The sequence below is a fragment of the Trematomus bernacchii genome, unplaced genomic scaffold (assembly GCF_902827165.1).
Source record: "Trematomus bernacchii unplaced genomic scaffold, fTreBer1.1, whole genome shotgun sequence".
Lineage (NCBI taxonomy): Eukaryota > Metazoa > Chordata > Actinopteri > Perciformes > Nototheniidae > Trematomus > Trematomus bernacchii.
The window spans coordinates 8,379,760-8,406,753 of NW_022987727.1; the positions used below are offsets into that span (position 1 = coordinate 8,379,760).

General features: G+C 41.5%; 1 protein-coding gene across 1 annotated transcript in view; it reads right to left on the bottom strand.

Moving 5' to 3' along the window:
* The window catches only part of LOC117494182 (helicase ARIP4-like), a 71,466-nt gene that overhangs the window by 16,303 nt on the left and 28,169 nt on the right, over positions 1-26,994 (bottom strand). Inside the window, 5 exon segments of the mRNA XM_034144946.1 lie at positions 508-690; positions 1,107-1,306; positions 4,231-4,401; positions 4,654-4,787; positions 6,389-6,623. Of these exon segments, the coding sequence (XP_034000837.1) occupies positions 508-690; positions 1,107-1,306; positions 4,231-4,401; positions 4,654-4,787; positions 6,389-6,623 (923 nt within the window).

Sequence of the window (26,994 nt, forward strand, 5' to 3'; positions counted from 1 at the left end):
CAAACGTGCTGATTTGGGGTATAAAGCTTTTAAAAAAAAAAGAAAAAGGGGGCTGAGCTCATGCGGGACCCGGCAGCTACTGTCTAAACTAAATACTGCCGTGATGAAACACCATATCATGGATTATCAAGGATTATTTCTGAAACAGTATGGAGCTCAAAGGCTTTCTCTCTTGCCGGTTATACCACAAGGTGAGTTCCTTTTTATTTCCTGCTTCTTCACACACATGCTCTCCAGTACAGGTTAGCTCTGAGTGTTAGCGATGCTAAGATTTGGGTACGGAGGAAAAGAGAGAGGGTTTTATTTTCTGACGCTGCGTGAGTTCCCCGACACACCGGGGACACATATTTATGTATAAAAGACATACAAAAGTGCATTTTGCATGATAGGTCCCCTTTAAGTCATCTTCTGATTCAATCAAAAATATATTTTGTGTGTGTGCCTACATCCGAGCACTAATCTATCCACATTTCCTTGTATTCCAACAGTCAGCAGAAAGGTGCTTACAGGTACGATGGCGAGCACGGTGTGAGCCTGGGTGTGCCTGAACAGGACATCGATGAAGGCGATGACCTGCAGGGTTTTGCCCAGGCCCATGCTGTGAGCCAGGATGCAGCCGAACCCGCCGGTGCTGCCAAACCGCTCCACCGACTCCACCAGGTTGTCGTACAGGAAGCGGATTCCACCGATCTGAGCAGGGAGGGAAGAGAGGGGAAAGAGAGGGGAAAGAGGGAAGATGGTGAAGAAACGGGAAAGTTGGAGAAGTAAGAAAAGAGGTGATGGAGAAAGAATGAAGAGAAAAAGGAAATTGAGACATGGGAAGAACAAGAAGAGAAGGTCAGCGGAAAAGAAGAAGAGGTGTTATCTCATTAAAACTGAAGATCACACTGCAGACTGTCCCTGACATTAAAAAGGTCAAGAAATAGGAGTTTTAAAGAAAGTGATTTTCACAGTATGACTTTACAACAGTAAAAAAAATTACATGATATACATTATGTACTTTTAAAAAAGTTTTATTCAGAAACTTATTTCCTTAAAAACTTCCCAAAACGTTACAGGATAACCACACACAAGTTGGTTTGCCCTGAGGTCATGAGTAATAATACCTGGTGAGGTTTGACAGCTCGTGCCAGCTGAGGAGACAGGAAGATGTCCGTCTCCACGTCCGGATGGTTCAGGTTGACCAGCACCCTGCCCCGGCTGTCCGGCCGGTTGAGGGCATCAATGCTGTCTTCCTCCTCGATGGGGGATTCGCTGCTGACGTGGACAATGGTGTCGTCTTCCCCCGAGCTGAGATCGATCACATCTGCATGAGGGGAGAATTTCAAATATGAACACTTGCAAACACATTTTGACCTCAAACTATAGTAAAAATAATTGTATATATTTTCATTCCTGCAGGTTCAATACATTTTTACACACCAACTTAAAAGAAAAATTCACCTTGTTAAAATGTTAAAAGGATAAGAAACCTTTTTATGATTAGTATATATTTACTGGCCTTGATTCATTCATTACAAGTCATGTTGGGAACTGTGGCTCAATCACGAGTATGTTACATCAAACATGGACGTCACTCGTGTGTGTGTGTGTGTGTGTGTGTGGGGGGCACACATCTGATAAAAAGGAGTTTAACGTCAACGGTATTAGTTGCACAAGCTGGCAGCCTGCGAGGGCACGGCGGGGAGAGGAGGTGTGTGTGTGTGTGTGTGTGTGTGTGTGTGTGTGTGTGTGTGTGTGTGTGTGTGTGTGTGTGTGTGTGAGATCGCTTGTATAACTGCAGTGAATGGCCGGTTATACAAGTAGGATTAGAGTGGAGGGGGAGACTGGTTATGCAACCCCAACTAGAAATGTCACTGTGCCACTGCTTGAGTGTGTGTGTTGAGTGTGTGTGTTGGGTGCGTGTGTGTGTGTGTGTTCTGGCTCATAACCAGGATTAGCCAGCTTTATTGCTCCACAGTCCTGCTCTGATTTGCCCCACAGACGCTCTCTCCCTTCATCTCTCTTCCTCGCCCCTCCCTCCTTTTTTTCACTCCTCCGCTTTTGTCTTTCTCCCAAATCAACATATGATATGTCTTTGTTCGTCACAACACTCTCCCCATCTCTAATTTGTATGTGTGTGTGTTAGATGTATGTGCCTGCAGTCTGCCTTCTTTCAATGCAGAACATATGTGTGTTTACCCCTGACTGAGTGGTGGTAAAAGTATTTGAGTGGCTCAGTGAGAGTCTGTGTGTGTGTGGGTCTGTGTGGGTCTGTCTGTGTGTGGGTCTGTCTGTCTGTGTGTGGGTCTGTCTGTCTGTGTGTGGGTCTGTCTGTCTGTGTGTGGGTCTGTGTGTGTGCACTTGGGCAATAAGGGAACGGTACATGTACCCTGAGGAGGATTCAGATATTGTGATGCACATGGCAGCTAAGCTATGACACCCCCCTCACACACACAAACACACACTTCAAAGTAACCGAGGAGATGTTTGACCTTGGTTGTTTACATCTTACAAGTGAAACTTAAATGGCTGTTCATTTATACAAAAATGTGGCTGTACAACATTGGAGGGATTGTGCCTCTACTGTGTTAACAAAGTGCTTGCTGGCTCTGTTATGATTGGTCAAGTGCTTAGAGATGTCCTGCCCCTTAGCCTATCATGTACAATGTGTTGGAGCGCTAGCCAATTAAATAACACACTACAAGAAAGGGAAAACCCCAAAAAGCACAATAGATCACCTCTAAAGTAAAAGTGTTGAATGGAAACTTGAAATGAGTGTAGAAGTCCCTCTCTGGTATAAATCGAGCCGTTAACACTAAACTGTCTCAAGACGCGAACATTATCCAAAACATTTTTTACAGTTCATCCTAACATTTCAGATGAACAACTGGCCCAGATATTTGCTATGTTTTAGTTTTTTGGGGTAATAACCTCATTATAATTTGGGTCATTTTTCAATCCTCCATGTTTTTTTTCTTCCTGGAAATTCAAGCTGATGCAGCCTTTTAATTCCCAGACGCTCTACAACCCCTGGGCTCAGAAAGCATTTTGAAACAGCGTGTGTAATTTAATAAAAGCATGGCTGTCATGAGGTTATTAGGGCTGCTTTGCCTGATCTCTGAGATACTTTGGAGATGAGAGGATTCAGCCCGACACAGACAAACTAGCAGAACTGTAAATTGTGTTTTGCTTTGACTCCCTCAGTGTGTGATAGACATGCCCTCGAGCAAGTTATTGGACCCTACATTGCACAAGTGGATTAGCTTTATGGCCTGTGGCTGAACTCGGGTGGCTGACTTTTCCAAATGTTGTAAAAGGCATAAGAAGAAAAGCTCACAACACTCGGAATTTAATCATTTATATCAAGAATGTAGCTATAATCACAACAGTCCTTTCTATTAAACCAATGAAAGAAAACTGAAAAGCCATCACTTGAAAGCAATGTTACAGATTTCCATGACTGAAAGGGGCTTAAATCACTCTCTCCAAAAACATAACTCGCTATATTAAATTCCTTTATTAACAACTTTGATCTGAAAATGGATCATCAATGTGCAAGGTTGTATTTTAAACCACCACCTGCTTGTGCTGCAGTGATACGTTAAGAAGACGAGAGGAACATACATTACATGTGAGCATCTGCTTCTTAACACTGTAACCCATCAAGGTCTTTATCTGTAAATCATATGTGGGTTCAATCTCAAACTAGATAGATAGGTAACAGTAAACACAATATTCTACTAAATGCTGAGTTGAAAAACTGAGAAACTATTCTTAAACTCAATCTTAAAAAAGTTTAACATTGACATCTGAAACTCTTGACACGATGTACCAAAGCTCACACTTGGCTCTTTAGCATTTGCCCTATTTAATATTTGCCTAGCTATGTAGACAGCTGAGAATATACTACTGAATTATGGGTAATAAATAACCTTCTCAGCCCTGTGTCCCGATCCGCTTATGACCCCCCCACAGCCATCTGACACACTAGCCCACTTACACAATCAAACCGCAGTCTGAAAGCCTGGTTAACATAAAAAGGGGCTTTACTTTTCTCCATTTTCTCGAGCAAAGTTATATATTTTTTTATCCTGACTATAAGTTCATCCTATAAGCTCATCCTGCTTTGAAAAAAAGTACATTTATACACATGGAATAGTTTGGAAATAGTTTCTGCATTTTAGTTTTTCAGTATTAGTTGCTGATCTGAGTTGCTCCAAGACGACTGTATGTATTTGTGTGTCCCACCTGTTTTGTGTCTGCGCCCGGTGGCAGCAGAGGCTGATACGTTGGTCTTGCTGTCGTCCTCGCTGATGCCGGTGCTGCTTGAGTCCAGGCAGATGGCTTCAGGTCTGACAGACTTCACTTCCTTCAACACTGTTGATGCCGACGATGACGACACATGCTTTGTCACATCACCTGGAGAAATGGACAGTTATGACCCAGCAGTAGAGAAAGTAAAAAGAAAAGAAAGTAAGATAGAAATAGACATAAAAAAGATGGAAGCAGTGATCAAGGGTTAGTTATAACATTATATGTGTATGGCTTAATGTATAGTCCACGCTGAAATGTTAAACAATGTTAAACCTGGTTGAACCCTGAATTATTTGGTTGACAGTTTGGGTGATATTATATTTGATGGAAGCCTTTTTCTGGGGTACATGCTCTCACCAGTAGCGTATTCAGGCAGCAGTGGTACGGGGAAATCCTGTTTGCTCTGCTGCTCCAGGCGTCTCCTCCTCTCCAACTCGTCCTGCTGGGCGCTTTTTGTAACTGCCTCTAACTGATGCTCCCTCAGTAACTTCCTGCATAGACACAGAAAAAAATAAAATGTTTAGGCTATTTACAGTCTTTTAATAAACTTAGCCATGTCAGTGTAATTTGAACTACAGGAAGATATGGTTTTCATTGTATATGCATTAATTTGTGGATTCATCTTATCAAACAGTGTTTTTTTTGTGTGTTTTCAGATAAAAAGTTTAGTTAAAACTCACTGCATGCTACCTGGCTAGAACGCCGCTGACCGTCAGAGTTAGCAACTAGCTAGTGTGTGTAGCAAACCATTACCTTCCTTCAGAGACTGATATTTTACCTCAGGAGTCCGTGGAAACAAAACCAGAGCTAAAGGGTGAGTGAAGAATAGACTTTCATGTACTTTTTGACATAATTACGAATCCAATGAAATGCTTATGCTGCTAATTGCTTGCTGGTTGTCTGTTTCGCTAACAAGTTAGCCACAAGGATTATGTTATGGTTTGGTGCATGTTAGCTTAAAGTCGAGCTTAAAGCTATACTGCCTAATACATTTGCCGGATATCTTTTTTATAAGATTAGACAAAAACATGTTGATGTGTTTAACTCGGCAACAAGGAATTAGCTGTATTGACTTTCTTTTTTTACAAAAATGTGAGTTTTATTTTGTCACTACCTCCAGCAAATGTTCCTACATTCAAAGAAAACTGTTAATATTTGTATAACCCTGCATACTTTTATTATTCGAGTCCCCTCATTAAAACGTACACAAACAAACATTAAAGCAAGGGTTTAAATATCTGGCATATGTTTCATGTTATCTGAAAAAATGCTGTTGCATAAAAAATCAGCAGCATACTTGAGGTTGAGCCCTATGGTGGTTACTGGCAGCCGGAGGAATGGAGCTGCAGACCGAGCATACGTACGGATAAGCATTGACAGATTTCTGCTCTTTTTTAATTTTTTATCAGAGGACTAAGGCATAAAGACAGATGATAAATCCTATTATGCAGCCAACAATGAACATTATAACAAATACAATAGGCTAATAGTGGAATAAGCTGAGTGAGTATTTCTGCACCTCAGCAGAAACACTCACTCAGGGGATTGTGCAGTAATCCCTTTTCATCTCAAGGTTGACTGCCTGGTAAGTATGAGTCATTTTCAAATATCTAGTTTAAAAAAAATGACTTACAACCTTGTAGTTTGGTTGGATTTTTGTTTTGTTTTATATAATATCTATTTTTAATGCTGTATTAAATACCCTTTTTTTTTTAAACTCTTAAGAGACTCCCCATTGTGATTTCAGATGAAATATAACTTTGACCAACATCGGGCCAACATACTGTTAATACTTTGCATTGACCGTTAATAAAATAAATAAAAGTGCTATCTATGTGGCCTTATATTTTACAAGCAAATCCCTTCAGATGATTCATTACTTAGAAACATGTGTTTAAATGTCATGGCAACAATTTCCAAGTATAGGGATCAGTTTCTTATTAAAGCTCCAGATGAAGGGTTCAACCTGCTTTATATAAGAGATGATGGTGGGTTAATTGCTGCGGTTTCTTGAGACTCCCTACAGAATCAACACGTGGGCGTCCACTTGATCTCTCGATGGTTCCTGCAGTAAGCATGTAGAGCTCAGTACCTGATGTTGCGCCTCATGTGTGCCGGTTTGGAGTTTCTCTTCTTGCTTCCTGTCAGGGCAGAGGGAGAGGAGGGGCTTCGGCTGGCCGGCCTGGAGCGGGGTCTGGACACAGTGGGAGGGTGGGCCGGCGTCTCCCCTGCAGGTGAGGTAGATGGGGGAGGGGTACACTGCCACGCGGCCGAGTCGCCTCCCTGAGCCTCATTCTCCGAGGTGAAGGGGGCTCTGTGGGACTGGTCTGTGGGAAACAACAAGGAAGAGAATAAGTAATGGTTATTTTAAAGTTTAAGAGAAGTAGATTCTTCAGCGGGACATAATGTTTGTTATGAGTCAGATGTTTAACATCTACGATTACTTTAAATGTGGTTACGAACTACCACATTTAAAGAACCTGTCCCAGGTGTCATTTCACAACAACGTAAAGTCACAAAAGCGGGTTAAAGTCGATGACCCCGGAAGTATGGTACGGAACTGCTTTTCACTAATACAGCTCAATACAAAATGTGAAAACATAACAAATATTAAGAGGCGCCTCTCTTTAGGGTGGTGTGTAATGTCTGTCTGTAACGGTTTTCAGTGCCGTTCCTGAGGTACCAAACCTCTTTATTATACCTGACATTAAACAGAATGACAAATCCTACAAATGAATCATTAGACGATGTGAACGATCCAAAGACGGATCCTCCCAGTAGAGCAAACAGTCAGTTTGACTTTATTAGCGCTGCATCATCTTCTAATTACGATGTTCAATGTTCAGTTGTGCTCTAGGATTTCAAATTGGTTTCAAAATGGTAAAATGTGGTTCGACATACAAATCCTTACAGGTATTCTTATATTTATGAGGACCTGTTTTTAAAGAGCTTCTGACGTACTTCTAATGATGCATGTTTACGATGTTTGAAATGGAAAGTTTCCATCAAACTGGTTCGACTCATTTCAGCTGTGGTTGCCAGTCGGAGCCTTTGAGGATTTCAGTTTTCATTGACATTAAACTAAACTACATTTGCAAAACACCATGAAGAGGATTCTTCTCATCCTATGCCAGAGCATACTTCAGTCAAAAACAACAACATAAAACTGCACCAGGTGGTAGCTTTAATTTCTGCTTGTTTTCTTCCTCCCTCTTTTTCTAAACTTCTTCTTTATGTCAACTTCGCTGTTTCTTCTACTATGTGTATCAGAATTTCACCTTTCTTCTTGTCAGTCTCCTTCTCTCCGAGTTGTTCTGGCAGAGACGCACTGAACCAGATCTGAGGCTTATGTAAGAGCTGGATCATAAATAAGGACGGCTTATGAAACACAAGACAGGACACAAACACACACACACACACACACACACACACACACACACACACACACACACACACACACACACACACACACACACACACACACACACACACACACACACACACACACACACACACACACACACACACACACACACACACACACACACACACACACACACACACACACACACACACACACACACACACACACACACACACACCACACACACACACACACACACAACACACACACACACACACACACACACACACACACACACACACACACACACACACACACACACACACACACACACACACACACACACACACACACACACACACAGAGTTGAGAAACAACTTACATAAAACACCTCTTCAGTACATCGCGTGATAACAAACTTCTCCATCTCGCCTTCTATGACACCAGCCTGTCTCAGTAGTTTGTTAATGTGTGTTAGTGTGTGTGTGTCGCAACACTTGCAATCTAATTAGTTATTGCCCATGAAGGAAAAAAAGAAGGTCTCTAGCTTAACCAATTAAATCTCAAGCGTACTAGAATACATTAAGGCCCCGCTCACACGGGACCGTTTGCGTTTATGCACAGTATGCGTATTCAAAAAAGTCTTCCGTTCACATGCATTAGTTTCATTTAACGTGTCTGTTCAAACGAGGCCGCTGGAAACGCTGTAGTACATATGCCGGGACTGTAAGTGGCGCTGTAACTTCCGCCAAAATACACCAAAAGCCGCGAAGAAGAGCAGCCCGAGCAGCCCCGCCACAATGTTGCCATGGCTACCCTTCTGTTTAGGCCCCGCGGTGTATTTAGCAACATGTAGTTCATGTAATTCTCCATGTCCACTTGTTGCTGATGGTTGTGGTAGAGGAGCTGTATATTTTGCACTAATATCTGTAGCATGGTCAGTAGCAGTAGCACTAGCAGTAGCTACTGACAGGAGGAAGTGTGTGTGGCGATTGCTGGTATTCAGCGGGATATAGTCATTTCCTCAGCATATGGATAAATGCAACGGGGAAGTTAACTGAAAGAAACCGAATCTGTGGATATTAACCCCGGGGATCATCTGAACAAAGTGAGTAGACAAACAAGCATCATCCGACCTTTATCACCACAACCTGTCCTTAATTCACTCTTCCCGTTGCATGATACATATTAATAGGAGGACAGGGGGGAAATTAAGCAAAACTAAACATCAACTTATGATTAACAATTCTGGTTTGCCTTTTATAATATTATTTCATTCAAGAACCCCTTGTGCGTTTAATGAACACAGCTATTTTTGATAGTTGCTACAGCAGTGAGCAACAGAGGTGGGGAGAGGTGGGGCTATCGCGATTTTTTCAGGAAATATTCGTATAGAGGTGATTACACGGACTCGGTTGACCCCCCAGAGCGTTTCGTTTGCAAATCTATCCACCTTGGGACCCGTTATCGTTTGTGGGGTCAGTTTCTATCGGCCTCGTGTAAATAATAGGGCTATACGCACGCGAAACTATGCAGATACAAGCAGTTTTCTCCTCGTGTAAACGGCGCCTAAGACCGCTTTGGCACATTTTTGGTTGCTAATGATTTAAAAACTGTTCATCAACATTAATTTGCGCGGTAAATTACACCCAGTGACAGACATGCAAAATTAGAGGTCTTCACGGGTTTCACTCAGAAAGTAAACAAGTGCTGACCCTGGCCCGGAGTTGGGCTTGGTCCAAATTATAAATACACACAGACTGGACCTGTGGAATATTATTAGCCATGCTTGTCAGTGTCACCTGATTGGATTCATTCCTGCAAATAAGATCTAAAATTAAAATCACTGCTAGCAAACATAAAAGAATGGAACCAGAGCTCTTGAGTGAGTTTAAAGAGGTCTATTGTGATTGTTGGTGTTTTCCCTTTCCTTTATGTAGGTTTTTGTGCATGTAAATGGTCTGCAAAGGCTAAAATCACAAAGTTCACTCCAGAGGGAGTTTCTCTCCCCCCGTCCTTTTTGTACTTCTGTAACATAATGACATCACTACGTTACACGCGCATTTCTATTTTCTAGCGCCCTGAATAGAAGCATAATAGGGCCCCTTTAACAGAAGGACAGATTTATATTCGTAGTTTGTTTTTTCTCGAGCAAGGTAACATTTATCCTTGGCTTATAGTTGCGGTTTTAAAAGCTTTAGTTGTGAAATGTGTTCCAAATAATAAGTTGTGAAAATGAAAAAGAGACCATGCCTTCCTTTGCCAGCCACTGTTCTTCTTCCACTGATTTCAATAAATCAAACAGCAGGAAGCGTACATCAGATAATTTCCTGTTCACTACATGATTTTCTTTCCAGGAAAGAGCTGCCAAACATGGTGTGTTTACAACAGAAAATGTAAAGCTTTAATAAAACTGGACATGAGTTAAATGGTTGCTATGCATCAGTTATAGATAAGAGCAGCGAAACAAGACGTTTCTTCACATGGAAATGTCCCAGAAGTGATTTATACGTCCCTGTTTCACCCTCGACTCCCTCCAATTCAACCTTACAGAACAGTTATATAACGATTCCTGAAATGCACAGAACCACACCAGACACACACACGCGCGCGCGCACACACACACACACACAGCGAGCACTCTAAAGAGACACTCAGGGAGCAGACGGGAAGGGAGAGAGCAGGAGGGAGATGAAAGTGAGGTCATCATTCAAAAGAGAAAAAGAGATGCACTTCAGAGGTAGGGGGGGTGGACACACACACACACACACATCTAAAAAAAATGGTGGTGACACACAGACGTAGATTCTGGGAAGTGAGACTGTTTCCTCTGCCCCGGGTCAAGAGGAGAGAGAGAGATATTGGTAGGGACTTACGCAATATGTTACATAATATGATTGTATTAGTTGTTAAACACACCTTGTGTCCACATTTAGTTTCACAGTACGGCTTCAACGCATCATTTCAATAGGATTTAGAATAATTGATATGTAATTGTAAAATTATTTATAATAAATTCAGTTTTTTTTACCTAAAAGAAATACAAAAATATTGACTTTTGTCCCTTGTCTTTTTTTAGTTGCAACTATTAGGATGACTTGTTTTGGTATGTGGCCTTTGTTAGAACCGATATGAAACCGTTTTCTTAATAAAAAGGGGAAAATTAATAGGAAAATGATACAGATCATATTGTAGTGCAAGAGAAGCACCCGTTTCCTTTATTGTTTCCAGAGCAAATTGGCCACAGGAAGTCCAACAATCAACAACCTCTTTTATGGTTTTACCAGGAACATGTATCTTGTTTCAGAAAAGAGAAGGACCTCTGGCTGAGAGGCGTAGAGAGGAGTGTCAACATTGATTGATCATGTTGTTTGTCTCGTGTTCCTGTGTCTACAGTGCTAAAAAGTGAGTTGAGTTGTTGACATTAACAGTTGATAACTAAAAATGTTCTGTATTGTATATTCAGTAAAGTCAATTCAATTGAAGAACAACATCTTTGTGTACAATACTATGATTCTTAATCAAATGAAATGTATAATAACATTCATATTGTTTCAGCAGCACATACACAGTATTGTCCAATTCTGAAAAAAGGAAGGAAAGGATATAATTAAATAGATGTGATTGGACGATGTCACATTGAGCAAGAGGACAGTATTGGATTTTCTTCTGTATTTCCTGCCATCATATAAAAAGCCTTTGATAATACAAACAATTGTAATGTGTAGAGTTACAACAGAGTTCTCCAGCTTTTATTATTGAGGTTAGGTTTTTATATACAAGTGAAGACACACTGGCGTCACTCTTATGTAACATTGTTTGTCACTGTGATTACAGGCTGGCATTCAGCCAATCACTTGTTGATCCACAGGATAACAAAATACTTCTAAAAGAACAGAGGAGGAATCACGCTAGGAAACATGCAGGAAAACAGGAATTATAACCTCAAAGTACTGACAATCGCTCGATGATCTTTTACTACGATAAAAACGCGTCGTCATGATGGTGAAGGATCTGTGATTTGAACATAAACTTGATTTAAACACAGACGCATGATGAGAGTGAGGACAGCTTATAGAACATATACAAATGCACACACGGGTTATATAACTAATGAATCATTCTATATTGAGGATCCAAGAAACTGAACACACACACATTCACACACACATTTTGGGTGCAGCGGAGATTATACTCAAGAGACACAAGAGCAGCGGACCTGAAATCCAAATAGCCCCTCAGATTAAAGGCGAGTCCCACACATTACATAACGCTGTGATAATAAACACAATGCAGTCAAGACGTGTTTTAAACTGCAGAGTTGAAGAAGACATTTCTTCCAAACATGAAAACTAGTCAAACGTGGAGAATTTGTAAATATGAATAAGAGGTATCTGCTTTCTTTGTGTTAGCAAACAGCCATATTTATGCATACAGAAGAACAGTGCATCATTTTAATGATAGTAGCATTCAATTTGTCACATTAAGAGATGTTTGTCTAGAAATAGCTTGCTTGGTTTAAGGCTGGACACAATTCGCTTGTGGTTAAGGCAAACTTAAATGATTCTTTGAAAACATACTTTTTTGTTTTACTTTATCTCGGATAACTGGAATCACTTTTTTTTTTTAAATCACGTTTTTGTGGCTGCTATCTAAATAAAGCTTCAAATTCTATATTTTGTCTTTATCAAAGTTTCAACACATGTTTTTTAGTCCAGAGAAACTTCTTTCTGAACAGCCGAGTGGCAATTACTGACTTCACCTCCAGTAACTACATGCTGCTTCATCTTCAGCTTCACAGGCTGCCCGCCTCATTAAGAATCACTACCACATGCATGAGTCCATAGAGGTGTTATTTGAAGGTGAAGCATGGATTTAGAGAGCCGATTGTTGCTAGGCGATCAAGTCAAAATCAAATCTTCAGCTGTTCGTGATGAGAAGGAGATGAAAAACAGGAGAACGGAGCAAAGCAATCGTGATGAAGTGCAGGCAAAATGAGAAGATACAGATAGAAAGTGAGAAAGTGTCACGATGAGTCAGCGAGTGTCACAGAGCATATACGCACCCGCAGCACATTTTCTAAGCCATTAATTTCTTCTGTTGGACACTCCCTGTGGGAGACTTGCTGCTCCTCTCAAAAAACACCACAACATGTAGTGTAGAGATGTACAAAAGACTGTGAGGCCAGCAGCAACACAACCGTGTGTGTGTGTGTGTGTGTGTGTGTGTGTGTGTGTGTGTGTGTGTGTGTGTGTGTCTTAAACAGGGGCTGCAGTGGACAAACGTCTTCTGTGACCATGAGGTTATGCAACATCATAAGTATACAGTATGTTAAGTGATTATATAACCTGTCACAGAGTACTGCAACGGCACTGTGTATGTGTCTGCTGGTGGTGGTCCTTCAAGTGTGTCAGGTTTTTAAAGAGCATTGATTGAAAAACAAGAACAAAAACATCTAATTTCCCCCCTGTCTCCACATAATTAAAATGGCCCTATTATGCTTTTTGGGGTTTTGGCTTTCCTATAGTGTGTTATTTAAGTTTTTGTTCAAGTAAATTGTCTGTGAAGGCTAACATCCCAAAGATTCTCTTCACTCCCCCCCAGCCTGTTACGCCTCAATTAGGCTCCTTTGTTTTATTTCCTTAACATAATGACATCACTATAGGCGCTTTCACACCAGAGTACTTTTCCCAGTATAGTTCCGATAGTTCTTGAAATGTTGCGTTCACACCCAAAAAATCCGGAACTAGAACTTAGTTCATGAAAAACTTTCCAACCCCTTTTCAGTCCCTGCTAGAGAGCAGGTACTTTCCTGGGAGAAAAGGGTTCCCATTTCTGATTGGCTGGTACGGCAAAGTACTTGGTGTGAAAGCGCCTTATGTAACACTTGCACTTCTTTAGGCTAGCACTCCGACACTTTGCACGTGATAGGCTAAGGGGTGGGACATCTCAAAGAGGTTGACCAATCAGGAAAGAGCTGGCCAGCTAATCAAAAGGAAAGGTAGAAAAACAACACACTTTTTGAACATTAAAGCATGTAGGCGTGTCACAGTAAAGGGACAAATACAATTAGGAAACCTGAAAATGACCATAATAGGGCGCCTTTAATGTATCTAAAAGCAGTAATATACCATGAAAAGTGTCTTTTCCTGTGTGGTCTGATAAATCTGTGACACTTTTAGGTGTGAGAAACCTTTTAACCCTCACTTGATGAATTCAGGCTGTTTTCTTGGCTGTTAAAAATCTGTTAATAATACCAAGTGTTCACCCAACAGTGATACAAACAGCTTGAGAAATCCACTGAATAAGGTTTTTTGTGTGAGCTGTCTCTTAGTATTCAGAGAAGAAGAAAAACTTCTCTGGAACAGATGGATAAACGTCTGCCCTCGAGCTGCAAACACAAGTAAAAGATTTTAATCTGATAAAGTCGTCCGCTAACATTTTGCCGAGCTGCTCCATTAATAATTACCGTACACAGACTGTGACAGAACAGACTGTGAGTTCCTCTCTGCGATATGCTTTCTTAGAAAACTAAATACCTTGACCAAACCCAAAGCCACTGAACTGAGGATCCACTGTTTTCAGGTGTGTGTGTGTGTGTGTGTGTGTGTGTATTCTCCAGTATTAATGTCTACATGTTCCTGCCTCTTCACTGACCTATATGCTGAAGTCAACTAAAGAGACAGAAGTGGACAGTCTGTCTGTGTCTTGCCCTCCTGCCCTCTAATGGTCTACATCAGTGGTTCCCAAACGGTGTGCCGCGGCACACTGGTGTGCCGTGAGGCAAGTCCGGGTGTGCCGTGGGATTTTGTGACAACCATACGTTATTATTGCAATATACAACTACACAAAAATAATTATTTTTTAATTTACTATATCAGTTCTTTGTATGCACTCATTTCATAATACAGAGGCAAACTCTATACCTAAAAACAATTATTTAAAAAAAAAATCCTCACAGAACCCCATATTTCGCTGTTAACGCAGTTGCAGGTGGGAATTATAAGACCGTGACACATCGAAGGCTGAAGGACAACATTAAAACAGAGAAACACGCAAGAGGGAAAATGGAGCGCTTTCTTGTGCGGAGCAAACCACCAACCAGGGGCGGACTGGCCATCGGGACGAATCCCGATGGGCCGGTACTGAAGTGGGCCGGTCGGACGATGTGGGCCGCTCGGATGTGTGTGCGTGTGTCAGGATTTTCCGCCCTGCTCCTGCTGCTGGGAAGAGTTCATAATGTTCTTTTAGTTTTACGACAACAGCAACAAGAACAACGTGGGAAATGATTTCAGATTTGACAGACATCACAGTGATAAATAGGAAGACAATTGACTCAACTCTTTGACTTAAGATTATGCTCTTTGGTTGGTATTAGGTTTGCATAAGAGAAAAACTGCAAATTCTCAAATGTACGTAGGGGTGAACTTAGGAAAACATCACAAAGTTCAGACAGTGAGACATAACAGGTTTAAAAAAAAAAAGTTGTAGTGGAAAAACAGTTGTGGTTTCCTTCCCGGGAAAAACCAGGATTTAACTGGGTTACATAACTTGCCTTGAGAAAGACAAAAAACTCAATTCCTGCCGTCAACAACACACACACACACACACACACACACACACACACACACACACACACACACACACACACACACACACACACACACACACACACACACACACACACACACACACACACACACACACACACACACACACACACACACACACACACACACACACACACAACACACACACCACACACACACACACACACACACACACACACACACACACACACACACACACACACACACACACACACACACACACACACACACACACACACACACACACACACACACACACACACACACACACACACACACACACACACACACACACACACACACAACACCACACACACACACCACACACCACCACACAAACACACAACAACCTTATATAACAGACTGCCCTGAATGAGTTATTAAGGCTGCTTTATTAGAGCGAGGCAGGTGAGTTATGAAACCCTCCCACTGTGTGTGTGTGTGTGTGTGTGTGTGTGTGTGTGTGTGTGTGTGTGTGTGTGTGTGTGTGTGTGTCAGAGAAATAGAGAGATTAGACAAGCATTTAAAAAATAAAGAGACAGACAAAGACTGTGATGGAGGAAGAGCAGCAGGAGGTGATACGAGGTTGGACGCTCTGTTTGTGGGCCAGTGTGTCAATGCTGCTGAGGACGAGGACGAGGACACACACACACACACACACCGCCACACACATACACATGGCTGCAGGCTACCAGCCATTACCATTGTGCTGGTCATAATATAACCTGTTACATAAACGCTTGTTGGCAGCATTTGGGACCCTGTGTGTACTTTCGACCTCTCAGAAAAATAAAGTGTATAATCCAATATGATCTATTAGCCTGAAGCATCTGCCAAACAGTATTTTACTCTAGAATTATAAAAGCTTATGAATATTTACACAAATTGTAGTTTAAATTTCATTTTGAATGTTTGAATGCTGCTAAAAACCTCTCTGTGAAAATGTTAATCGATATGGTGGGCTTGGCTTTCTAGATGGCTAGGTTAAGCAAAGTGCAGCCATACAAATGTATTAAATAATAGCTTAGTTGTTTTATTTTACTGGTATTGAAATCAAAGTTCAGTTTCGGACATTAAGCATTATCAAGCGACCCCCAGTTTTAAGACTGGCATTGTACACTGTCGCTTTTTTAATTTAATGTAAAGTCTGAACAGCATGTTCCTGACTATTAAAGTGAGGAATGTCAGAAAGAGAAGGAGGGTTTTGTTTTGGGACTGAGCATAGGGGACTTTGTTTAATCATGACGTGTGTTATACAAGCAGCAAACTCCTTTAAGGAGTGCGTAGGTTGTGTGTATCGCTAACAAGTGCGGTAAAAGAGAGAGTGTGTGTTTGACGTATGAAGTCAGCAGGATGTTATAGCTGTAAATGCAGCATATGTGCAAAATGTGTTGATGAATAAATGCAAAGCCAGGAAAGTAGCGAAAACAACGGCTCAGAGGATCCTACTTAAGGTGGAGTACGCTTTAAGGTGTTTAGTAGCTCCTTGGGCAGTTATTCTGAAAAAAGGCTCTATTAAAGGATTTCTTTTGTTTTCAAAATGACTGGTTGTAATGAAAGGTTTTGTTGCCATGTATAATAATGGCTCTACCCTCATGACATTCATCTGATCATAAGACTGCTGTAATGTAACACGATACTCTGCAGACATTTGATGTGTGGGAGAGAGACAGAGGGGGATGTTTAAGGTAAGACAGAAATGTCCTCATGAGCAAGAACAAAAAGGATTACAGACACAACAGAGTTAGAGAAGAAATCTAAAGAGCCCCAGGAGTGAGAAAGAAAAAAAAGAGAGTCAGAGAAGGGAGGGGCATCATCGTGCAGCGGCAAGGTAAAAAAAAAAGAAAAGGACATTGCCCAACAAAGAGAACTAAAAAAGGAGAACATTTACATTAAAAGAGAACAAAAAAGGCAGCTCTATGATCTGGAGGAAGCAGAGGGATCAAACATTTTTTTGGACAAAGGCAACATTGGGGAAGTGGGAATGAGAGCCATGTGGCCGGACTGGTGAAGCCTACATCCTCTGAACCGCGGAGTTATAAAAGCATCCAGACTACACGTGTTCCCGGCGTTTAGCCCGACCCGCCGCTGCTCTGAGAATGGACAGGTTGTTCCTGCGCATCGTGCTGAGGCAAATTACAACCCAACAGAGCATGCAGGGGGGAAATACACAAAGAATTCAAAACACTATTTTGTTTATAATGACCGTAAAAGGGGTTGCTGCTGTAAAACATTCATTTTCAATTATTTTCACAATAAGCAGTGTGTGACTGATGGACAGATTGTACTCACAGGATGAAAACACAAGCACACGATGTTCTGAGGGAGAACAGCGTGTTCTTTTAGGCTTTATCACTACTCGCCATGCCACGGTTGAGGCGATGACAAGGCATCTAGTGTGTCTTTTCACAACGAGCCACACACCCGGAACAAAGCCCAGGAAATTAGGAGCATGTAGGCATCAGTTATTCCTTCATAAAAGGCTCCTCTAAATACATGCCAACACAGTGAGAGGCATCTGAACACAGTGCACCCTGAGGAAAACCAGAACAAAAGATTCATAGAATAAAAAGTATAAATCGTGATCTGATTTTGTCATCGATAGTCCATTGTTCTGGGTCTTTTCCTCCAACAGTATTAACATATGGCTTCAATGTATTGGGTCAACACTGTTGGACATTAAGGTCAATGCAACAGGTAAAGGACCGGTAAGGTAAGAGTCTTTTAGGGTCAGATTTCAGTCGCCTTATTCCACCTGATCATATGTTTAACCATCTGGGGGAGACATTGGATGGTCAATTTACAACTGACATTTCCACTTACTCGAGTACCCTAACATTGTGCCACGTGTATAAAAAGGCTTTTAATTCTTGTACAAAATGTCTCAAGTAGATTTCAACACACTTGAATTAAAGCTAAAAGTCACCTGAATGAATGGACTTTAACTTTGAATCCAATGCGCTGAGAGATAAGAACTCGATGTCCTATATTTACAGACTGCATTTTACTGTAACAATTATTTGCTTATCAGCTGGCTAATCTATAATTTCTCTGAACTTTCGGGCTGTTAATGATGTATCTAAAGGTTTATCTGATGATAAAAGGGACAATTTAAAAACCAATAAACATGTAAAGAATGGATTTATTGACCTATATCGATCCGTCATGAACTTTTACAGAGTCAATTCATGTCACAAATCACTCAATCTCACATTAAAATATTATGGAAAAACTTGGTATAATATAATACTACAATCTAATTACTAATACTGATATCTCTCTTTTGATAAAAGGTTTTGTGTATTGCCTTTGCTATGTGAACACATTAAGAAATAAAGCATTTCACATCCCCTCTTTGAATAGATATGACTATCTTTCCAGATAAACTGCCAACTGCAGCACTCTGACTCCCTCCTCACGTGTTTACTTGTCTCACCCATGGTCTGATAAACGATATGTTTTCCTGCCTACACATGCTCACACTTCCAGCATGGCCCAATGCTGATCGGATCCACCAATCACGCACCGGCATTGGTTTAGGTAACCGTAGTAACAGCCAACGGGAAGAGCGGTGCCGGAGACAACAAGACGAGAGAGACAGCCGGGCACGCACGCGGGGGACATACCGGCATAAAGATGGAGGGAGGGCCGACAGAAAAAAGGGGGAAAATCAAAGAGGGAGGAAGAGGAGGAGAGAACATATGAAGGGATGGAAGTTCAGAGAGTGAAAACAGCAAGGTAGACGTAGCATGCATACTTAAGTAGGTATGGATCCACTGTTACACAACAATGTTAAGTAACTTAAATAACGTCAATCAACTCCTGCTGCACATTCAAGACACTTCTAAGATGGTTTTTAATATCAAAGCCCCCCTTCATGTCCTCTTTTTAACACATTAATGAACTCTCTGCATGCCATTCATTAGATATAAAGTACAGTGAGCATTTCTTCAGCTTTCTAGGCAGCATTTCTTCCTGTAACTCAAAGCATCGCCCCATCTCAAACCTGTCCTACTTAAAAACAATTCCAAAATCTCTTATTTCTCGCCAACTTTTTTACCCCTTTCCTAGAGGTCAGAGATTCATCCCAACGCCGACCTTTTCTCTGGGGTCATGATGGTGATGTCACTCACCTGCAAAAGACTCCGTTTCATCCAGGAGCAGCATGGTTATCAAGTTAAGAAGAGCCGGGTCGTCTCTGCTTTCCTTCTTCCTCTCAATCTACCTGTCAAACTCTCAATACTGCTTCCTCTTCTAGGCAGTAAAAGAGGTGTTGTTCTCCTGCTCTCAGCCTTGTTTTACACCCTGCTGGCCTTCAATATATCTCCTCAGTGACTGACTTACTGACTGACTGACTGACTGGCTGTCGGGTCCTCTGTGTGCTCCTCTCTGCTCAAAAGCAGTGTGAGTATGAGGTAGAGGCATGCAGGAGAGATGGCAGCTGAAAAACTTGCATAACCCTTCATGCTGGAGCCGGGGCCCGCTGAGGGGGGACTGGTACGGACGATCATCCCCCATTCTCCCTCCCCTTTTAGGAAAAAGCCACTCCTCCATAACACGCTCAGGAATACAGAGCATGTACAGAAGCAGCCGCCCACACACGCATGACTGTTAGTTAACAAATGAGTGATTCTAGGAAGAGGCTCAGATTTAAACTCCTCAATGACATTGGTTGGTTACTTAAAATGAAAATTATTTTTAAAAAATGGACACAATTACAATTTGAAAGTATTGATATGAGATTGATGCTGGTTGCATTTCACACAAATCCATGGATGAAGAATTTGATTATTTTAATTATATGTCAAACTTACCTCCTCTCCCACATGGTCATCTGTGTGTGTGTGTGTATGTGTATGTGTATGTGTGTGTGTGTGTGTGTGTGTGTGTGTGTGTGTGTGTGTGTGTGTGTGTGTGTGTGTGTGTGTGTGTGTGTGTGTGTGTGTGTGTGTGTGGCAGAAAGAAGGGCACAGCAGAGGAATGTGGTACCAAAAATGTGTGTCAAGGTCCTCTAAACCAGTGGGTCTCAAACTTTTTTCAATAATGTACCCCCTTTGAAAAGAAAATTCAACCAAGTAGCCCCTGGTCAGCGTAAAAACTATTTTTTTAACAGAAAACTCTTTACCCTGGATTACATGTTGCATTGCGCCAACAATATAAACTACTTTTATTATAGCAAAAAATGAATCGTAATGAAATAAAAAAATATCAAACTAAATCCATGGCTTCATCCAATTTCTGCGTGAAAAGATGACAATGTAACTTAAAAAATGTAGTTTCATCCACTTAAACGTACATTAAAGTCCTTCGAGAACAGGAACCTTTTTCTATTTTTTTTAAAAGAATAGTACCGCATTTATTTCATAACAAGCATTATGAAACCTCTGAGTTCTGCCCGGGCCACAGACTTGGCACTGCCACACATATAGGTCAGTGTGCCTGCATACAGCCCTGACAGAAAGACATACAGCAGAGGAGACATTGGGACTAAAAGAGATAAGTAAGTAGAAGTGTGAAAGACTAAACAGAAAACAACTGACACACTGAACAAGTAAAAGATTTAAGCTGCTCACCCATGTCATGTGGTTTGGAGTTGTCTTTTGTCATCGCTGGTGATACATCCATGCCTCCTCTACACTTTCACTCTTAGAAACTCCAGCTGTTCCTCCTTCCTGCCCCTAACACACTCCAAAGGGAGTGTTTCAGAGTGTGTGTTCTCAACATCTAGCGCTAGACTTGTTTCCCAGCTTTACCGGCGCTCCAACGAGGACAGAAGGCCAGTGGGACAATTACAAAACAATGAGTCGCTTAAAAGTTGCCCCAGCCTGTCGTTTGTAGGAAACCCCCCTTATTGTGCCGGCTTTTCCTGTCTACTTCCTCCTCCTCCCTCTTTCTTCCCTCCCCCCTATGACAGACTGACACAGGAGTGAGTGTGATGTCACCAAGCCACGCCCCCTCCAGAGAGGCTGCCTTAGGTAACAAGGGTAACGGGTTCAACCAGGAAGTGGTGGACAGACACACGGAGGGTAAACGGAGTTTACTGTCACATCTGGTCCTGTTGACTTGAGGTCATTTCACTGTAATCATGTAAATATCAGGACTTTTTTTATATTAACTGAAATACAATTATATTAAACTGATGTGAAATGTAGGAAAATGAAGTTAAACGTTTCGGAACGAGGAGGAATACACAAAAGAGATCACGATTTCAACCTGCCAAAATCAGCTATTATCAAAATATGAAGATGCACAGAAAAACTTAAGGCACTCATATCAATTATATTCAATTTTAAACTATAGTGCATAGTAATATGTGTTGACAGAGTTGTGCAGTAAAAGAAATATCCAACGTATCTGTGTGAAGCTTTTAATGTAATATCCAATGTTAAAAATGAAATATATTGGGAGGGGAGGATAAGAAAGACGGGGGAATAAGGATAAATAAAGTCATATGATACTACTTTATAGTCCCAGCATACACAAAGGCGCCGTTTACACGAGGAGAAAACTGCTTGTATCTGCATAGTTTCGCGTGCGTATAGCCCTATTATTTACACGAGGCCGATAGAAACTGACCCCACAAACGATAACGGGTCCCAAGGTGGATAGATTTGCAAACGAAACGCTCTGGGGGGTCAACCGAGTCCGTGTAATCACCTCTATACGAATATTTCCTGAAAAAATAACGATAGCCCCGCCTCTCCCCACCTCTCCTGCTCACTGCTGTAGCAACTATCAAAAATAGCTGTGTTAATTAAACGCACAAGGGGTTCTTGAATGAAATAATATTATAAAAGGCAAACCAGAATTGTTAACGCCCAATATACTCCTTAAACAAAATAAACAGAGTCAGATTTCATGCATTGATCCATTATATTGACAAAGGTGCATCTCACCCGGTGTTTGTAGAGAATATCTCTCTGAGCGCGTCCTCTCCACGGAGACGTGCTTCTTGGTCGGTCGATGCAATATCCACAGATTCGGTTTCTTTCAGTTAACTTCCCCGTTGCATTTATCCATATGCTGAGGAAATGACTATATCCCGCTGAATACCAGCAATCGCCACACACACTTCCTCCTGTCAGTAGCTACTGCTAGTGCTACTGCTACTGACCATGCTACAGATATTAGTGCAAAATATACAGCTCCTCTACCACAACCATCAGCAACAAGTGGACATGGAGAATTACATGAACTACATGTTGCTAAATACACCGCGGGCGTAAACAGAAGGGTAGCCATGGCAACATTGCTGCGGGGCTGCCCTTCTTCGCTGCTTTTGGTGTATTTTGGCGGAAGTTACAGTGCCACTTACAGTCCCGGCATATGTACTACAGCGTTTCCAGCGGTCTCGTTTGAACAGACACGTTAACTGAAACGAATGCATGTGAACGGAAGACTTTTTTGAATACGCATACTGTGCATAAACGCAAACGTTCCCGTGTGAAAGAGGCCAAAGACTCTTGTTTGGCTTCACATGATGGTATTACACATCGTAAATGGTAATAAACACATCATAAACACTGTAGACGGTTCATTTCAGCAACATCATAATGCGGAAACCATCAATGCTGAAGTTGGGAGAGGAAATAGGGAGAATAATAAATCCCAGAAAAATGATATGCATGATAGGTGAGATGAAGATGTAGAAAAGAGCCTGGTGAGCAATAAAGAAAGGTGGAAATAAATGCATAAAAGAGGGGAAAGAAATGGTAAACTATAGTAAAACTTAACCAATGAAATCACCAATACAAACAAACCAGGAACTAAGAAATGAGTGATAACAAGGGGATCACTAATTTCAGAACAATCCTGTGAACCTGAAGACCCCTTTAAACCCTTGTTGTTGGGACACACACACACACACACACACACACACACACACACACACACACACACACACACACACACACACACACACCACACACACCACACACACACACACACACACACACACACACACACACACACACACACACACACACACACACACACACACACACACACACACACACACACACACACACACACACACACACACACACACACACACACACACACACACACACACACACACACACACACACACACACACACACACACACACACACACACACACACACACACACACACACACTGCTGTGGAGCTCGGGGGAGGGGTAAGCGGAATGAGAAATACTGAGGTGGGGGAGGAGATAAGAGGAGGCGGTGACAGCAGCAATGTGGAGCGGAGGACTGGCTGGCAAATCATGAACACACACACACAAACATATTCACCTTTGCCATACCACAACAGTTCTGGTATCCAGCCACGCCTCCTCCTGTGTGGAAGGCTCACATTTCACTGTTTACATAACCTACTTCGACCAATAAAAAGTGAGAGGGATAGCATTTTGGTTCACAATATATTGTACTTTTGTGCAATGCTTGAGAAGAGTTCAGGTCCTTTACTTGACTTATGGGACAAAAAGCACTTGTGACACTGACTAGAGCAGGAGATGAAGTCAATATTCTACGTTGTCTGACAAAGCCCTAACCGCTAATCACAGAGAAACAACTATTTGTACTCATGTGGCAGTCTTTTAGAAACCCACTTCCATTAAAGGGGCCCTACTATGCTTTTTGGAGTTGTCCCTTTCCTGTAGCGTGTTATATAGGTTTTTGTGCATGTAAATAGTCTGCTAAAGCTAAACTCCCAACATTCCTGCCAGAGGGAGTTTCTCTCCCACACAACCCGGACTGCCTGAATCGCCTCCATTGGACTCCTTTGTTTACTGTAATCTGGTGACATCAATAAGTAACCCTTGCGCTTCTATTGGCTAGCGCTGCAACACAATGTCCACGATAGGCTTAGGGTGCGGGACATCTCTAAGCAGTTGACCAATCACAACAGAGCCAATCAGCTAACCAATCAGAGCAGACTGGGCTCTGGTTTCAGACAGAGGGTGAAAAGAGGTGCTGCAGCACAGGCAGTATGAGAAGAATAAAGAACTTTTTGAACACTAAAGCATGGAGACATGTCACAGTAGAGGCAGAAAATACAAATATGAAACCTGAAAATGAGCATAATAGGGCCCCTTTAAAATAAATGTAATGGGTTTGTTCCTTGGCCTATGCTACAACATTCCAAAAAGTTTCATTAATATCTGTAATCCTGACAAAACACAAACACTTCCTTGGCCAAAGTAATAACGACGTATCACTAACTGAGTTTTCACCTGAAGCTTTATCATCGAGTGTATCCTGCAGTGTGCAGATTCAAAGGCTTAAACACCAACAATTAGATCCATCCATCCCCTGTAATGCAGCATCAGACCATAACACCTCTGTGTACATCACATATGCTGCTGCTGCTGCTTTTGAAATGAAGGGACACATGCTGCCAGCAGAGCAACATGGCATCCGACTGTGGCACCTGACAGGGCATCGGTCAGGTGTGAAGGTGTGCACAGGTATATTGTACTCCATCGCTTCTGAAATAGTTATGGTATTCATTTGTATATACTCAGTATAACACAAATCACATTTTTGTTTTAAGATACAGGAAGTATAATCCATCAACATCAGTTTTAGTCACGTAAGAGGCAACACCGGACCTCTGGTTTACATTTACTACTGACTTTAATGGTTAAGTAAACAAAAGATATTTAGTAGATCTCATGCAGATTTAAAATAAGCACCGAAAGGACTTTTTGTTTATGTTGTCTTGTGTTTATCAGAGGTTCAGATGACCCTGCGCATTTTCCATACCTAAAAGTGACCATAATATTTTGGCTATATTTTGGGATAACCATACCACCCACCACAGACAGCCATGTTATAAAATATAATTTTGAGAGCCGTTTGTTTCGATGGTGAAAATAGATGCCTATTATTGATAAGTCTTTTGTTTATACTAAACTGCTACAAAAGCCTGAGATTTGTTGAGAATGATGACATTGCAGCGTAAATAAATGCATATGAAATCGAAATGATTTTAGATTAATATTCAGGGGTTTAGGTTTGTAAAGATGATATCTGACGAAACTCTCACCCACTCAGATATTCTCCACTCCTGAACGTTGTTAAAAAGAGCCCACCACTATCTGATTATATTAAAACTCCTGTCAATCACATGAGTAGGACTCCACATGAGTGATGTGAATATGATGAGAACAGATAATGAGAGTCTGCAGGATGGAAACCTGTTTCTCTGGAGTAGCTCAGTTTGTAGAGAGGTGGTTTAAGTGATGAGTTACTCAATTATTACATGAAGTTGATATTATGTACTGATGCTTTCATCCAAAGAGACACACAAACACACACACACACACACACACACAATGATCTGGCAGTCTGGGTTGTCAGTATGTAGACCAGCTGGTGCTTCACCACCTACACTTCACTCTGTGCAGCCCTTAATCAGGTCGCACACATTCATGCTTCTCTGATCCAATCACATCAATTTCAGAACTGATTTTCAGGTAAACTTTTAGAACCAGGCCCAGGGAAACATATACATCTTCATTACGGATGTGACATCCAAGAGAGACAATCTGAAGAGAGGTAACACCAAACTTAACACCATTTAAAAATGCAGTGTTGGAGTTTGTGTCTCTTCTTTGTTCACAGAAAGGTGTTATTTCGCTCATTAAGCAACATATTTAAAGATTTGAATGAATTTCACAAATCTAAGTACAACACATACTCAAGGTTTGGTCTCCACCTCCAAAGAAAACTTTCTTTCTTCTTTGATTATAGAAAGTTGCTTTTATTTACACATTCAGCTGACATAAAGCAACATACGTATTCAATTGTATGCGTTTTTTACCTTTAATTTCACAAATCTAAGTTCAACACATACTCCCCTTTTAGCTAAAGTTTGGTCTCCACCTCCAAGGAAAACGTTCTGTGCCTTTAGCTGTCAAATGCTTCACTGGCTGAAAGTTTCCTTCCCCGTGACACATTCTTTTGTATTGCTAAACATTGTTAAGACCATGATGCTCCGCTGCTTCGTTCTTAAGATGTTTGTTCCGCACTACCTTTGTTCATATAAGGTTGGACGCAGAAGGTAGTACGCTAACAATCAACTCTTTCAAAAAGGCACTACCTGGGGTTGGCAAGGCGATGCATCTTGCCGCGGAGGTGTCAGTAACATTCGTGGGAGGAAACATGTTTACCTGTTTTTCTTCCCAGAGAATGAGAGTGTACTCTGCTTACCCACGCCTACACACAGGCGGGGGAGCAACAGGCTAATTAACAGACTATTACTCTCCCGCTCTCTGGAGGCAGCGAGTGTGTGTGTGGGTCTTATGAAAGATGTGACTAAACCTCATGGCAGCCTCATCTGAGCTCAATAACATGCAGCACACACACACCTCAATCTGTTCACACACAAACACACACACTTGACCCAGAACAGACATCCCGATACATGTCTGTGCTTCAGAAATAGCTAAAAACTAAGGTTCTTTATTGACTTTACATTTCAGTGAAGTGCTACAGAATTATTTCTGAATGAGGGAAGCATGATGGCAGAGGGGAAACTGTAAAACCTAAACAACACAGATCCAAAAGTTGGCAGATGGCTCTAATAATAAAACTGCCTTTTATACAATCTTAAAGGTAGGGTAGGTAAGTTTGAGAAACCGGCTCGAGATCGCTAGAATTTGAAAATACACAACCGTAGAAAATCTGCCACTTCCTTACAGAGCCCCTCCTCCAACACACACGAACGCGCACATG